This window comes from Sparus aurata, chromosome 4 (genome assembly GCF_900880675.1).
Source record: "Sparus aurata chromosome 4, fSpaAur1.1, whole genome shotgun sequence".
NCBI lineage: Eukaryota > Metazoa > Chordata > Actinopteri > Spariformes > Sparidae > Sparus > Sparus aurata.
In genome coordinates this window covers 18786683-18800666 of record NC_044190.1, presented here as the reverse complement: position 1 = coordinate 18800666, position 13984 = coordinate 18786683, and the positions used below count along the sequence as shown (strand labels likewise).

General features: G+C 42.1%; 2 protein-coding genes across 3 annotated transcripts; both read right to left on the bottom strand.

Moving 5' to 3' along the window:
- Positions 1 to 2059: 2059 nt before the first annotated feature.
- Positions 2060 to 5296, bottom strand: pou4f1 (POU class 4 homeobox 1). Its single transcript, XM_030413336.1, has 2 exons — positions 4887 to 5296; positions 2060 to 4394 (listed from the first exon to the last, which is right to left on the bottom strand). The coding sequence occupies exons 1-2, from the start codon at positions 5007 to 5009 to the stop codon at positions 3411 to 3413; spliced, it is 1107 nt and encodes a 368-aa protein (XP_030269196.1). The 5' UTR covers positions 5010 to 5296; the 3' UTR covers positions 2060 to 3410.
- A 1501-nt stretch (positions 5297 to 6797) lies between these two features.
- obi1 (ORC ubiquitin ligase 1) lies at positions 6798 to 12095 on the bottom strand. 2 transcript variants are annotated; one of them, XM_030415506.1, is made up of 6 exons: positions 11882 to 12095; positions 11529 to 11664; positions 9777 to 9868; positions 9292 to 9513; positions 8659 to 8747; positions 6798 to 8194 (listed from the first exon to the last, which is right to left on the bottom strand). In XM_030415506.1, the coding sequence occupies exons 1-6, from the start codon at positions 11951 to 11953 to the stop codon at positions 6865 to 6867; spliced, it is 1941 nt and encodes a 646-aa protein (XP_030271366.1). In that variant the 5' UTR covers positions 11954 to 12095; the 3' UTR covers positions 6798 to 6864. The 2 variants fall into 2 exon arrangements, with proteins under 2 accessions (XP_030271366.1, XP_030271367.1); XM_030415507.1 differs by having other exon boundaries at positions 11765 to 11905.
- Between the last annotated feature and the right edge of the window lie 1889 nt (positions 12096 to 13984).

Here is a 13984-nt window from a genome sequence, read left to right as displayed (position 1 = left end):
TGTAAGGCTAAAACGCTACCTGGCCCACTATTGATGGAGCTTTAAGGGTTATGATATCGGTGAAGTTACTGATGAAATACCCCCCTGATTAATAGAGGGCTCTGTCGTAACCGGCTGACATATGGTAGGCGAGGCAGCTGGGGACGGTACCTCGGGCATTCCCTACAGCCATTAACATATTAGAGGCTATTGTGCAGACAGACAGTCCGACTTCATCCAGAGCCCTTGTGCAGAGAGACAGCACCCCAGAGCTGTTTGATATAGGCTTTCAATAATGCATCACTCTTCAATCCGCCGGCGGAGCTGTTCGCGGTGCTCGAATTATTGCCATGTGGCGCGCGTGGAGCCGCGCGTGGAGCGTGTTCAGCGCCAGCGGTGCTGCGCTTCTGTCGGCAGGTTGTGTTAGATGGAGAATCTTTGAACCGTAGATAGAAAATATACGAAAACTACATAGATAGATAGATAGATAGATAGATAGATAGATAGATAGATAGATAGATAGATAGATAGATAGATAGATAGATAGATAGATGCTGCCTGAGCTGTGTTCATTCGTGGGAAAAGTCCGAATTAATTCAGAATTGGCGATGTAAATAAACTAAATCAAGAAAACTGCAATTACAACAATTAGCCTACATGTTAAAGTTTCAAGCTGCGCTGCGATAAAAAAAAAAAAAAATTGTAAAATATCCTCCTTTAAATAAAAAAATGACTTTGCATTACACATATAAATGATTTTCCCTACAAATCTAAAATAAAATTTAAAAAAAGAATCGTCTACACCACCAAGTGTTACAGTGAACTACACTTTACTGTTTAAAAAATGAGCTTTTAACAGACTGACACTGGTGTCTGAAGTAGCCATGCTTGTCTTGATCTGTGCTAAATATGTAGCATCCACAGGCTAACAGACACATAAGCGTTAAACGTTTGTTGCCAGTTCACAAAAAAATTAGGTTTTACTCACGTTAACATCTTCTGTCCATGCAGCCGACAGCTAAAGAAGAAAAAAAAAAAGCAATAAGGAGCAGTCTCTGCTCTCCAGCAGCGGATTCCTTCCATCCGCCTGCCTCCCTCCCTGAAACCCCCGATAGCTGTCTGAAAATATTGCATTTTATATCAGCAAATGGCGATTAATATTGCATTACCTGAGCTTAAAAAAAAAAAAACCTTCATATATATAAATGCAGCGGAAAGTGGAGCTGAGAAAAAAAATCTGGACGTACAGAGCGGCTGGGAATATTTGGAGGAGGGCAGAGTTCACACTGTGGTCATTAATAAAAATAATCAACTTCTTCTTTTCTTTAATCTCTCTCTGTTGAGTTATTCTGACTGTTCTGTGAAGCTTCATTAAATGTTGATTGTTCGCTCTGCTTCAACACCGCGCAACAGCGAAAGGAAAGGCGGTAACTTTATCTTAGCGAAGGTTTCAAGACATGCAAATCAATGTGTCATTTAACAGTCTGCTCTGTTGTGATTAAGCACATGTACTGTATGTGCAAACACTCAAATACACACACACACACACAAAATCCTCATAAATACCAATTACCTATTTCAATCTATATTTATAATCTATATTTATAATTAAATAATGTTCCGTCTTCCCGTTTTAAAAAATATATTTTTATCATCCAGTTTATTTTAATTGCTACATATATTTTTTTAAATGGGCAAAAATGTGTTTAAAGGTGAAAACAAGTCTTTTTTTTATTATTGTGAAAGGGGCTCGCAGTATTTCTCTTCTCCTCAACTTTGTTTTTGGTTCTCAACCAATAAATGAGACAAACTTTAAAGACATCCAAGCCTTATTTCGATAAATTAACATTTTATCTCGATGTTAAAAAATGAAAGTTAAAATGTGGAACATTTTAAATCACTTCAAAACTTACATCTATAATTTAAAGAAATAAAGAAAAATTATATAAATTGTGGCCACAAAAACACGTTAAAGCATGAACACAGATATTTAGAATGATGTTTATGATGAGTGTAGGGCCCAGTCACAACCAGGAAAAATAAAATTAAAAGAAAAAAGAAAAAAAGAAAAGAAAAACAGTTTTCTTTCTTGGATTTATTAGAAGATTGCTGGAACACACCTCCCTGTTGAATTTGGCTTACAGGATGAAGAGTACCAATGAAAGTAAGAGAGGACAACAGAGGAGAGTGGAGGAGTTGTGACAGAGGGAAGGAAGGAGGAGACAGTGGGACATCTTTTTTTTCTGTTTTTTTTTTTTAACCATGAATGATGCACACGTCGCCGCAGTTTTTTTGTAAACATACTTGTGCACAAAGTAAAATATTACTTACACAACGTTTTCCGTAACAGTTAACACGACAAACAACGTGGTGATCTTGATGTGGAAAAAAAAACAGGCATTTAAACAGTGACTTACACCATCCACAACATGAGGTCTGTCAGCAGACAGCCCCACTGTACGCAGTGAATCTTTTTTTTTTCTTTCAATGCATAGAGTGTTTGCACTGCAAACTGAAACACATGAGAGACTGGAATTTTTTTTCTCCTAGATGAAGCAGGGGGGGGGGGAAAGGCTCTCGTGCTCTTCCGGATCTGATTTGAAAAACTTTTTTTTTTTTCCAGGTGAGGCCAATGGTGTCGACAGAACCCTTTAATTTATATCCCAAAACACGCAGCTCACCTCTGATAAGTGACAAAGTGATGTCTGTATATACAAAACCGTCTCGAAACATAACCGATCTATAAACCTAAAGGGTCCTTTTGTGCAAATTCAAAATAAAATAAATATATCTCTAGATGTGACAGCCTGGAGAGGCTCGATTACTGCCCGTGAGTCAGGACTTCATGCACAGGCCTACGTTATTCTTCTCGTTAGCCATAGAAAGTTCTGCAACTTAATTTGAGTTCATAGCAGCCTCCAAATAAGAATAAACCAACGGATGAATAAATGAAACGGATTCATGAATTATTCTATACCAACAACGAACAAGAGATCAAACCGAAAAACACAGTTCAACAATCAATGAGGTAATTCGTAAATGGCTATACTTCAAATAATAGGCCTATTCGGAGAAAACAACTCGCTGTAGTATCAAGCAGATCACCTCTTTCCAACGTGTTTTTAAAAGGCAAATGTCGCTAAAACTTTTTTTTTTCCCTCGAAACAACTGAGCGAAATTCGTGTAATCTGTTATTTGCATACTTCACATTCACCGATAACGTGAAAAATAAACGAGATATATGAAGCCTCATAAAATGGGAATCTAAAGCCCATTGTGCGCCAACGTGTAAAATCGCTGGAGACAAAAGACTGAAAATGGTGTCTTTAATGTCCCTTGGTCCCCAAATTCAGTCACACAACTTTTTTTGTTCTTTTTTTTGTCCGTTTGTCTGTTCGTTTTTGTTTTTTTAAATCTTTTGTCCTCTCCCATCAGTGAGCAGCGGAAAATTTCAACCTCTTCTGCTTCTGTCTTTGGTTACAAAACCACACTCGCACCACATTTTTTTTCAGGTCCAACTTTTCAGCGATAGCTGCTATTTTCTCGGACGACGGTCGAGGCTGTACGGCGAAGTAAGCCTCCAAAGACCTCTTTTCCGGGGCCGCTATCGAGGTCCTCTTGCGCTTCTTCTCCCCTCCGTTGAAAATGTCAGGTTTGCTCATTTTCTCCCTCTGGGCCCCCTCGGCCTCCTCGAGCCAGGCCTGGAGGATAGGTTTGAGCGCAATCATGTTGTTGTGGGAGAGAGTTAACGACTCGAATCGACAAATTGTACTTTGGCTCAGCGATCCCACGCCGGGGATTTTGAGATTAGCCAGTGCGCCTCCCACGTCCGCCTGGGTCACCCCCAGCTTGATCCTCCGCTGCTTAAAGCGCTCCGCGAACGCCTCCAGCTCCCTTGGGTCTGTGTCCGAGTCATTGATGGAGGGGAGTCCGGCGTTAGTGAGCCCTGGGCCGCCTTGACTCCCCCCGTGATGGCCCGGTAAGAGCCCGTGGTGAGTGAGAGGCGAGTTCATGCTCATAGCCTGGTGGGAGAGGTGACCCAAGCCGTGCATGTGGGAGTGCGGGTGGGAGGAGGAGGAGATGAGCCCTCCGCCTCCACCTCCGCCGCCCCCGCCACCTCCACCGCCGGTCCCGTCGTGCGCACTGGACATCAGGGCGAGCGACGGCGAGGTGAGGTGGTCCATTATGTCCGGCGGCTCCAGGTTCTGGTGGTGGTGGTGGTGATGGTGATGGTGGTGGTGGGCCAGGGGAACAGTGGATGTCGACGAGCATGGCACGGTGCTCATCGTGTGGTATGTGGCGTCGGGCTTGAACGGGTGCGTCTTGCCCTGGGACACGGCGATGTCCACGGCCGCCAAAGCCTCAGCCCGGGCCAGCAGGGTCTCATCCAGGCTGGCAAATATGTTGCTCTGCAGCTGCAAGGGCGGATATTAAAAAAAAGAAAAAAACAAGGGGGAGAGAGGAGGGTAGAATGAAGGGGTGCGAAATGGGTGAGGAAAGGGGAAAGACACGGAGAGAGAGAAAAAAGAGAAAGGAAAACGTCAGAAATAAAACATAAATAAATGTGTCTGTCAGTCGGGACTTTTGGCGACGCATAACACAGCCGGAGTATTCCTTCAGAAGCGGCAAAGTCATAAAAATTAATACAAAAGCCTAGAAAAAGCCAGCCTTTGCATGAGCATGCTTTCAGAAAAGAAGACTCTTCGAGTGATTGCCGTGGAATACATGAAAAAAACATTAAGTGCGCGTCTTGGCTGAATGTGCCTTGGAGCGCCCCTTGTTATTACGCACAGACAGCGTTCAGAGCGACATGCAGCCCGAGCACACACACACACATACATATACACACACACACACACACACTCACAAAAGACAAAGTAGAAGTTTTTTGGGGGGAAATAATTTACCTGTGGAGTTTGTAGACAGGCTCTCCTTATAGCTTCCGAGCTGGAATGCAGGGTGGTGTACTTGTGCTCCGGTAAGGAGGGATGCATCGCGAAGTGCGGCTGTTTGCTGTTCATGGACATCATCTTGGCGAGCTTCTCCAATTAAAGTGCACGGGAAGAAGGGAGGGGAAAAAAACGGCTACAAGAGCAGGAGAATAGTCATAGATACACGGTGATCCTTTGCCTTATCCGGTAATGATGCGCTGTAGTTCGCTGTGTAGTTCGCCGAGTGCAGCCTTGAGCCCGGAGATCACAGAGATGCCTGCAGTCTCTCAGACGCACTTATCTGTCTACTGTTTCCCACTGCTGGGGATGAGAGAGGCTCTTACACCTGAGCGCCTCAGATCTCGTCAAGCCCGTGCTCGGCTGCTCTCGCGAGACATAAACTGCCAGAACAGTGAGCAGGCTGACAGATAAAAAAAAAAAAAAAAAAAAAAACTGCTCACAGGGCAGGCAGTAACATCTGGAGACTAGACGCCTGCGTTTTTAAGGGGCTCACTCCTCTCCATCCCTCCATCCAGCCACGGAAATGCGCGGGTCCCAACGCCTTTAGGCCTTATTCTTTACAGAGGCCGTAAACCACTGACTTAACACGGTTTATTTTAGCACCCAAACACTTTTGGCTGGTCTTTGATTTCAGGAAATTGTTTTTAATATAGAATGAAATGGGGGGGGGGGGGGGGGGGGGGGGGGGGAGTATGTGAAACATGTGGAAATCAACCGCAACAACAATACCTATCAGACGCACCAGTTTGTAAATATAAGATGTATATATTAATTTTATTGACTGTGTCAGTTGTTCACACCCGTGCCACGTATTTACACGCCTTTGTCTCTCGTCTTAACCCCTCACCAGTAATGACACCGCCGCCATCACGGCCAGATGAGCACTAAACAAATTGATTTAATGCACCAGCGTCACCTTGTACACAGTCTTTACCTAAATTAATTAATCCCAAAGAATTAACGCTTCATTTATTCAAGCCGCAACGGCTACCCAATTAAAATTTCATGCCGCGATTAAGAGGTATGTGAAATATACATGATATCGTTAAATTTGCATAATAAATAAGGCGCGCTCCGCTGCGACTGGATGACTGCGGTGTGCGGTCTGTGACGCAGGCGACAACACGCTTCTTTATCGGAGCGAACGGGCCGGGCTCTGGCGACTCTTCATGGCAGCAGATTCATTACTGTGTTGTTTGATGTCGAGAAAAATCACCAGGAAAAATATCACAGATGAGGAATATGATAACGCGAATGTAATACTAGAAACTAACACGTGAAATTCACCACAAAACAGTAGTTTGATGTATAATATATAGTAGTTACCAGACTAATATCAAGGCTGACCTGCATCATGTCAGCAGAGCACTGCAAAGGACAATAAAGAAAAGTTTCATACGTCATTTCTTGTCGCATTGACATTTTATTTCCTAACGCACCTTTACATTGCAATCCTTAATTCTAAATATCTTCTTTTTTTTTTTTTTGTTTAAATATATATAATAGACATGTTCATCTGTCTTCAGTATTGTCATTAAAGGATTACCAAGAGGCCTCCACTGACAGGACCAACACATAGAAGAGGCTGAAATGTCTCGGTGCCAAAACTGATGCACTTAAACGTAGCAGAGCAGTGTTTCTCCAGCTACAACGTAAAACACCTAAAGGATAAACCATACCCAACTTTCTATCATTGGGTGAGCAGAAAATAAATGAATCTCAGTTTTTGGGTGAACTTATCCTTTAAAAGCACTTCAAGTAGACTACAAAAACCCCTACCTGACAAACATTTTGTATTTTGTCTTAATCTATACAGTAGCAAAACAGACAAAATGACAAAAACAGATAACAAGTAACACCCGAGCATCACATTCACAAATTTATTCTGAAGCAACATGGCTGTGAGGCCCGACCAAAACATATTTTAATACCTTCACATGAGCTTTGAAAGTTTGGTAGGACTGTTTGTGTTAAAGGGACTGTGAGACTTTCTCTTTGTTGGCTGGCTGATGTTCAGTCCGTGTCTGTCTCTTGTTGTGTTCACAGGTTTACCAATGCAGCTGGAGGAGGAGGAAGAGGAGAGGTTTACATCGTCGTTGTCCTGGCTTGCTGGACTGAGAGAGCCAGAGGGGCCGGCCTTATTTTCTTCCAGTGCATCAAACAGCAAATCAAAGGAGAGTTCATCGGTCTGAGAGGGCCCTCGCTGACCTGCGCAGCCAGGGACATGGGCATCGCTCTCCCCGTCTGACCCCAGAGCAGCAAAACTTTGCTCTTCAGAGCCGCCGAGAGCTTCTTTGTCATTCGCGGGGCATTCCGCGCTGTCACGTGGCAGGTGGATCTTCTGTTCACTCTGGCTTGACAAGACGTCAGGGCAGGTTTGTTGCTCTGGGACAAGGGTGTTGTCCAAGTCTGCCGGAGGGGAGGACACCAGGGAGAGCTGCGATCCCCGACTGCTGGAACTCTCTCCATCCAGCATCATGGAGTCCAACTCTGAGATTTTGTCCAGATAAGCTGCATCCATGGAGGCCTCACTGGACGTCTGGACACCATCAGGCTTCTGACCTACAAGATTAGCCGAAGTGCCTCCTTTAACTGAGCCTTCTTCACTTGGACATGGCTCGCTGGATTCAGATCTCTGCCAACCGCCCCAGAAGACAGACTTTGAGGCTTCCATGTCAGTATTTGGAGGCAAGCCTTTGGTGAACTTCTCAAGGCTGCTGAACTGGTTCTCGATGGTGCTGCTGCTGCTGTTGTCCAGACTAGGAAATTCATCAAAATCAAGCCTCCTCAGATAAGGCGCAGCTTTAAAAGCAACTTTCTTCTCACGGATGCCAGGACTTCTAAGAGTCAGGGACCGGAAGGCAGAGGACGGTGTGGTGGGCAGAAAGTCAGAGGAGGTGCTTTCCAAGTCCTCGTTTTTCTGCTCCTCCGTGAGATTCTTATTGACCTCTTTGAAGATCAAACTGTGATTTCTTGAAAATGTTCGACATGTTGCCTCTGGATTGCTGCAGATTGAAGTCCGCTCGTTGTCACTCAAGCTTCTCATCATCATGTTGATCTTCTGTTGCTGTGTGAGAGCCTCTGAACCATCCTTTCCACACACCAACTCCATTTCAGCATGTCTCTTCTCGGGTTTCCTGGCCTGAGACTCAAGCTCTTCAATGTACTGGTCACTGCGCTCCAGCGCCTTCTTCAAGTGGTCCACCTCACGCTCAGACTGCTGGATTTTAGCTTCCAGTGCTGCCACTGTGTAACGACCGAACCTGGGGACAGATCATATTGTGTCTTAAAGCTGTTCAAGATTGTTATGACAAAAGAAACAAGCAAAACACACCATTTGTTTTGTCATGTGCTTGATAAAGTAAATGTACTTCATGCAAGCTGGTGTAATGCAAAGTGATAAATACAAAATCTTCTTTTTGTTGTCTTCTAGAGTTTTCATTCAGAAAGTTGTCTGTTACTGGTGTTGATGTGACTGACAAAGGGACATACAGGAACTACTAATCTTACCAGCAAGTCACTGCCTCATACTACAGTCATTTTCATTGGAAAAAACACTGAACTGAAACTGATTTATGTTCATTTTGCCTGTACAGCTTCCCATGACAGTGACTTACAAGGACATTTCAAACACTTCCACATCTTTTGTTACAACTTTCTGACTGAATGTGAGTCCAAGAAGGAATCAAAAACATTTGTGTGTCATTCACACAAAAAGGACGCTTACTTCTGAGGAGATCTGCTCACCACCTCTGCTTTCAGTCTCATATTCTCTTGTACGAGGTCGACATTCTGAGATCGTAATGCCTTGTTTGCCTGAGGATAAACATTTGCAGTATGTTGCGCATTATTCCAGAGGTAGCAAATAAAAACAGTATTTACAATTTGTTATACAGACAGAAGCATCGAGTAAGTTCATCTTTAGAGACACTTCTACTGAAAGATGATCATCATACAGGAAAATAAACAACACTGTGATAATGTTTACCCTATTCCTTAATATGAAATGAAGAATTAGAGTGAGGAGTACAGGCCAATAACATTCTTTTTTTTTTGTACATGGGAGCTAACTTATGTAGGCATTTTCTTTACTTGAATACAATTAAAGTAAACAATCATCCTCATGGGAATCCTGTACTCTGATCTCCTTATAGAGGATGCTCAAAGTCACATTTCTTCTTTTACCATCAATATACTGCAGTATTAAAATCATGCAATTTCTGGATATGAATCGCCTGTCTTTGTTATTTTGTGCAACAGTACTGGATGCTTCATGACCACCTGTTTGCTTTATTGCCAAAGAAGTCAAAAAATAAAATAATCAAAACACTCTAATTTCGAAGTATTAAAGTCTGTATACCTCCTTCAGCTTGTCTATGTCCTGCTTTACTTCATCGCAGACCTCCGTGGCAGCTCGCAGCTTGTTTGTCCACTCTTCCAGGACGCAAGGGTCAACTCTTTTGTCATCCGATTGCGCTGCATTAATGCTGCAGGGATCCAAAGCAGTCTTCAGCTGTGACTCCAGATTTTGATTTTTGGTTTTCAGCTCCTCGTTTTCTCTAATGAGACCATCAATCTCCTCCTGTTGGAGAGAAATACTGTGAAACTCAAACCAGGACAACAACACCTAACATTACTGTTTCACTATGATACACTATGAATACTGTGCTGAAAAGTTAATGAAAGTCTGTATCAAGGGGTTGGGACTGCAGTTGAAACTCCTCTTATTTTGCTGACCGCATAGTATATGGTGATACAGTCTTAGATAAGTCTTTACAAATGCATCAACCTGCTTCTTATTGCTTCGAAAACATGTGGAAAATAAACTGCATGATGGCCCCGCACCTCGTACTCCCGTAAAAGCAGCTCCCCTCTGGTTTTTCGGAGACATTTCCTCGTGGACGGATTATCACTGTGATCACTCTCATTTGTGCCTCCTGTGAATACATGAATAACAGATCCACATACGTAACAACAAAACACATCTTGAAGTGCTGTTCCACAGTCACTCAGCTTTGATGGAGGTTGAATAATGTACAAGTCAGATTACAATAGAGCTGCTACTCAAAAACATGTTCCAAAAAACAACTTAAGTGTGTTACGTGGAGGTAGTGCTTTTTATGTTGAGGGTACCGTTATCCTGGACTGCCAAACCCATCTGCCCCTCTTTGACATGAAAACCTTAAGTCCTGTCTGTCCTTGGAGCCTTTACTTAATTCACATTACTTCACATTTTGGGAAATTTGGCTGTTGGCTATTTTCCCTAAAGTTGGTAGAAAGAATTGATCATTTTCATTTTTTTTATCTCAGTTTGAAAAAGAAATCAGTCAAGAACATTTTAAGACCACATAAAACCAGCTAGCCTGAGACTAAAACAAAAGATGTGACTACCCACAGTGCCAAGCAGGTTGTACTTTGCATATTGGTTACCAGCAAAATATCAATATATTCAAGAATCACCTTGGTTTTAATGATATAAAGTGTGCAAAGACAATAGGACTTTTGAGTAACTGTCTGCAGCCAGTAGGTCCTGCTGATCAGAATTCAAGATGTATTCACAACCTGAGATCAAAAGGTATTTCATACCAGTTTTTTACAGTGTGATAACATTCAGGCTTCACAGAAGCCAAAACTGCAGTAATACAAGCTCTGCTACCTCTTTTTTTTTCTAAAACTGCCACTGAACTTTAATATTCCAGTGGATTCAAAGAATCCAAGGTTACAATCCATTAGCTGCTGTCGAGCTAAAAGTTTGCATGGTCATCCATAAATTATCAGATAACAACAAGGAAGAAAGGGAGCCATGGATTTGTGTAATCAAGAATATACTTAAACATGTATGCAAAAACAAAAAAAGGAAATCAATGCATGCAAGATAACTTGCATTTTAACATCACTTCTCCTGGGTTGAACCTGGCTGTCTCTCCTCAGACAGTGTGTCTGGTTCAATGGAACAGGAAAAACAGTTTTACTGGCTTAAGATAAGTTTTAATTTTAGCTTTTTATTACACCAGAAATATTCCCATTGACATTCGAAATCTATCTTCTATAGGAGTCCCTGCCAAAACAGCAACATAAAAAGTTTCAACAACTTAAAACTATAAGGAACAAGCAAAAGAGTTCATCTTAAGTTTACTAAACTGCAGTGACACAATAACCAATGAAGAGTGTGAAAATCATGAGCCAAACCACTGTCAGATGGCTGAGAAGGAGCTACCAGAGGTCATCATTAGTGTTGCAATGGGCTATGATGTTATATGACAAAATATTAACGCCCTGACAGACAGGAAACTTGATATAAACCTGAAATATACATATTTTATAAACAATAACATTGTAGAATTCGTACATTGTACTATAACTGTCGATTACCATACTATGGAATACCTCAAAACTGATATATCACTGCAATCATACAAACGATCCAAACAATGAGTAACTATGTAGTGTTATTGTGATGTAGCAAACATGAGCTTACAACCGCTTTAACAACGTGGTTTACTTGGTCAATATGATGTCATGATGACTCAACTGATGCCTTCGCATCTCCTCACTCGCTTCGTGTCTGTTTCCCGTCGCTTGCGAGGGGCTACTCACCGATGATTTCCCTGCAGGGGTTCTCTGCTGTAATGGGGACTCTGCAGGTGGGACACTGGCTAGCTTTCTTTAACCACATTTCCATGCAGGACGAACAGAACACGTGGTGGTTGGCACAAATGACCGGCTGCCTGACCTGATGGAGGAAAAAAAACACGAGCAGATTGTTAGCTAGCATCGGCTATAAGGCACTTTAACGCCAGGAAACACCATTTGAGTTGATAACAGTAGCTAACGTTTGCTGCGTTGAACCGGTAACCTAACAACTTCGGTCACCAGGCAGCGGGTTATCTCCTGTACACACGATCTTTGTTTAACGGCTGCCGGACGATTTGAAAACAGGACAGCGTTACCTTTCCGAGACATATCTGACACGAAATCGGTAAAGTCAGAGAAAGGGTCGATGTCTGAAAGTTGAGAGCCATGCTTTGAAGGGCTTACACAACACAGCGTGCACACACATACACACACACACATACACACACACAACAAGACACACTCCTTCCCCGAGGAGATACAAATTTCCCACCAGGACCCGCTCCACCGCGCGCCCAGTCTCACAACTACGGAAAGCCAAAAGGTCTAAAAGGCTGAACATGCGCAAACATTTAACGCTTGCTAGCCGTGACACCGTTTGCTCTCCGCTGCAACTTTGGCAGAGGTGGAATACGTTTATTTGAGTAAGTAGGCATACTGTACTTCAACAAATCTGAGACACGTATACTCTACTTGAATATTTTCTATTTTATGTTACTTTTGGTACTTGTTTTTTCTTACTTTTTAATTGGGGTAACAAAATTTAACAAGCAGCTCTTCAGTTACAAGGCTAGTTTACAGATGCAGGCTAATACAACATATAAAATCAACTGGTATTACATATATCATATGTAAAAATCACAAACAGTGACATTACTGTATAATAACATAAAATTAACAACAGGCACCAAGGGAGTGTCTGTGTTCAAAGGTCATATTGATAAAAATTTTTAGCAGAAAATGTTTTTTTTAAAAAGGTGGAAAATTGTATCTATTTTCTTTAAAACAATATAATTATTGTGAATAAATGATTTTACAGTGTTAGTTAGGCTCATTGTTTTGTTTAGCTCTGTGTGACCACCACTTAAAGGGGCAGAGGATTTAATGGATAGTGGTGATAGTGATAGTGTTATGACGTCAGTGCAATGGGTGGTGGGAGATGGAGTGCCTCGTTCAATGGCTGCATGTTATCAATAACACCTTTAAATTCAGGTCAACTTTCACTTAACTTAAAGTGAAACTCTCGCCAAAAACCAACCAAGGCTTTATTTGTGATTGAATATAAGTCAAACCTTCTGGTAAAAGCATAATTACGGCGAAAGAGGCACTTTTAAGATTTACTATAGTTTAGTTTTCAGGCAAGCTAATTTTCAATGAGTGCGGGGGCACTTTTACACTAGCATCAAAATTTGCTCGTAGTATCACCAGGGTCTCTACACATGAACACGAGCATTGAGAGCATTGTTTGTGTACACAGAGTTTACTAAAAAGAAGGTTTTTGGACAACTCACATTAGCAGTAGCATCTCTGGCGGCCGCTGTCATGGGAGACAAAAAGTGTCGATCCCTGAGTGCGACCTAACAGGCAGGAGAGTAATGGTGGACCGCTCCTCAAGCCTCCCCGTTAGGTCGCACTCGGGGGTCGACACTTTTTGTCTGCCATGACGGCGGCGCGCCGGAGATACAGCTACTAACGTGAGTTGTTAGAAAAACCTTCTTTTTAGTAAACTCTACACAAACAATGTTCTCAATGCTTGTGTTCATGTGTAAACACCCTGGTGATACTACGAGCAAAGTTTCATGTTGTATCGAACCTTCTTAGTGTCTTAGTGTGCCTCTTTCGTCGCACAAAGGTTTGACTCATGTTCAATCACAAATAAAGCCTTGGTTGCTTTTTGGTGAGAGTTTCACTTTAAGAACCAGAGATTCCGGTTCTCTCTCTCTTTTTTTGTCTTTTTGTTTGAAGGGCAGACTTGATTTATCTGTAGTCTAAATTTTACCAAGTCCCATTTTCTCATTTATTTAGCATTTACACTTGATGTGACCTTCACTAACCCCGAATTAACTCACATTTCCCAGGTTTTATTTTAATGAACAATGTTGGTCTGAACTGTCTCTAAGTCTGAGATTTTTACATCATGATATATCCATTTTCCAGCACACCAACCAACTACAGCATTCTCTAGAGCAAAAAGTAAACCAACGGGTCTGATGGGGAAAGACTGTTCCTATAAAGAAACCAGTTTAAAATTCTGTAAATAAACCAGTCATCCAGGAGGATGCAGAAGTTGGGGTGTGATTTGCATGTCACATGCTGGGAAATTAATTTTAGAAATGAAACTGGAAATGATGGCCTTTGGAAGAGAAAATAGATAGCTAAATAAATAAATAAATAAACATTACACTTAAAGACAGCAGCAT

Coding starts and splice junctions, on each gene's coding strand:
- pou4f1 (XM_030413336.1), bottom strand. CDS start 5,009: ATGATGTCCATGAACAGCAAACAGCCGCACTTCGCGATGCATCCCTCC. Junction 4,395..4,886: donor CCTGTCTACAAACTCCACAG/GTAAATTATTTC, acceptor CCGCCCTTGCAG/CTGCAGAGCAACATATTTGC.
- obi1 (XM_030415506.1), bottom strand. CDS start 11,953: ATGGCTCTCAACTTTCAGACATCGACCCTTTCTCTGACTTTACCGATT. Junction 9,514..9,776: donor TGCTTTTACGGGAGTACGAG/GTGCGGGGCCAT, acceptor TCTCTCCAACAG/GAGGAGATTGATGGTCTCAT. Junction 8,195..8,658: donor GTGAGCAGATCTCCTCAGAA/GTAAGCGTCCTT, acceptor ATCTGTCCCCAG/GTTCGGTCGTTACACAGTGG.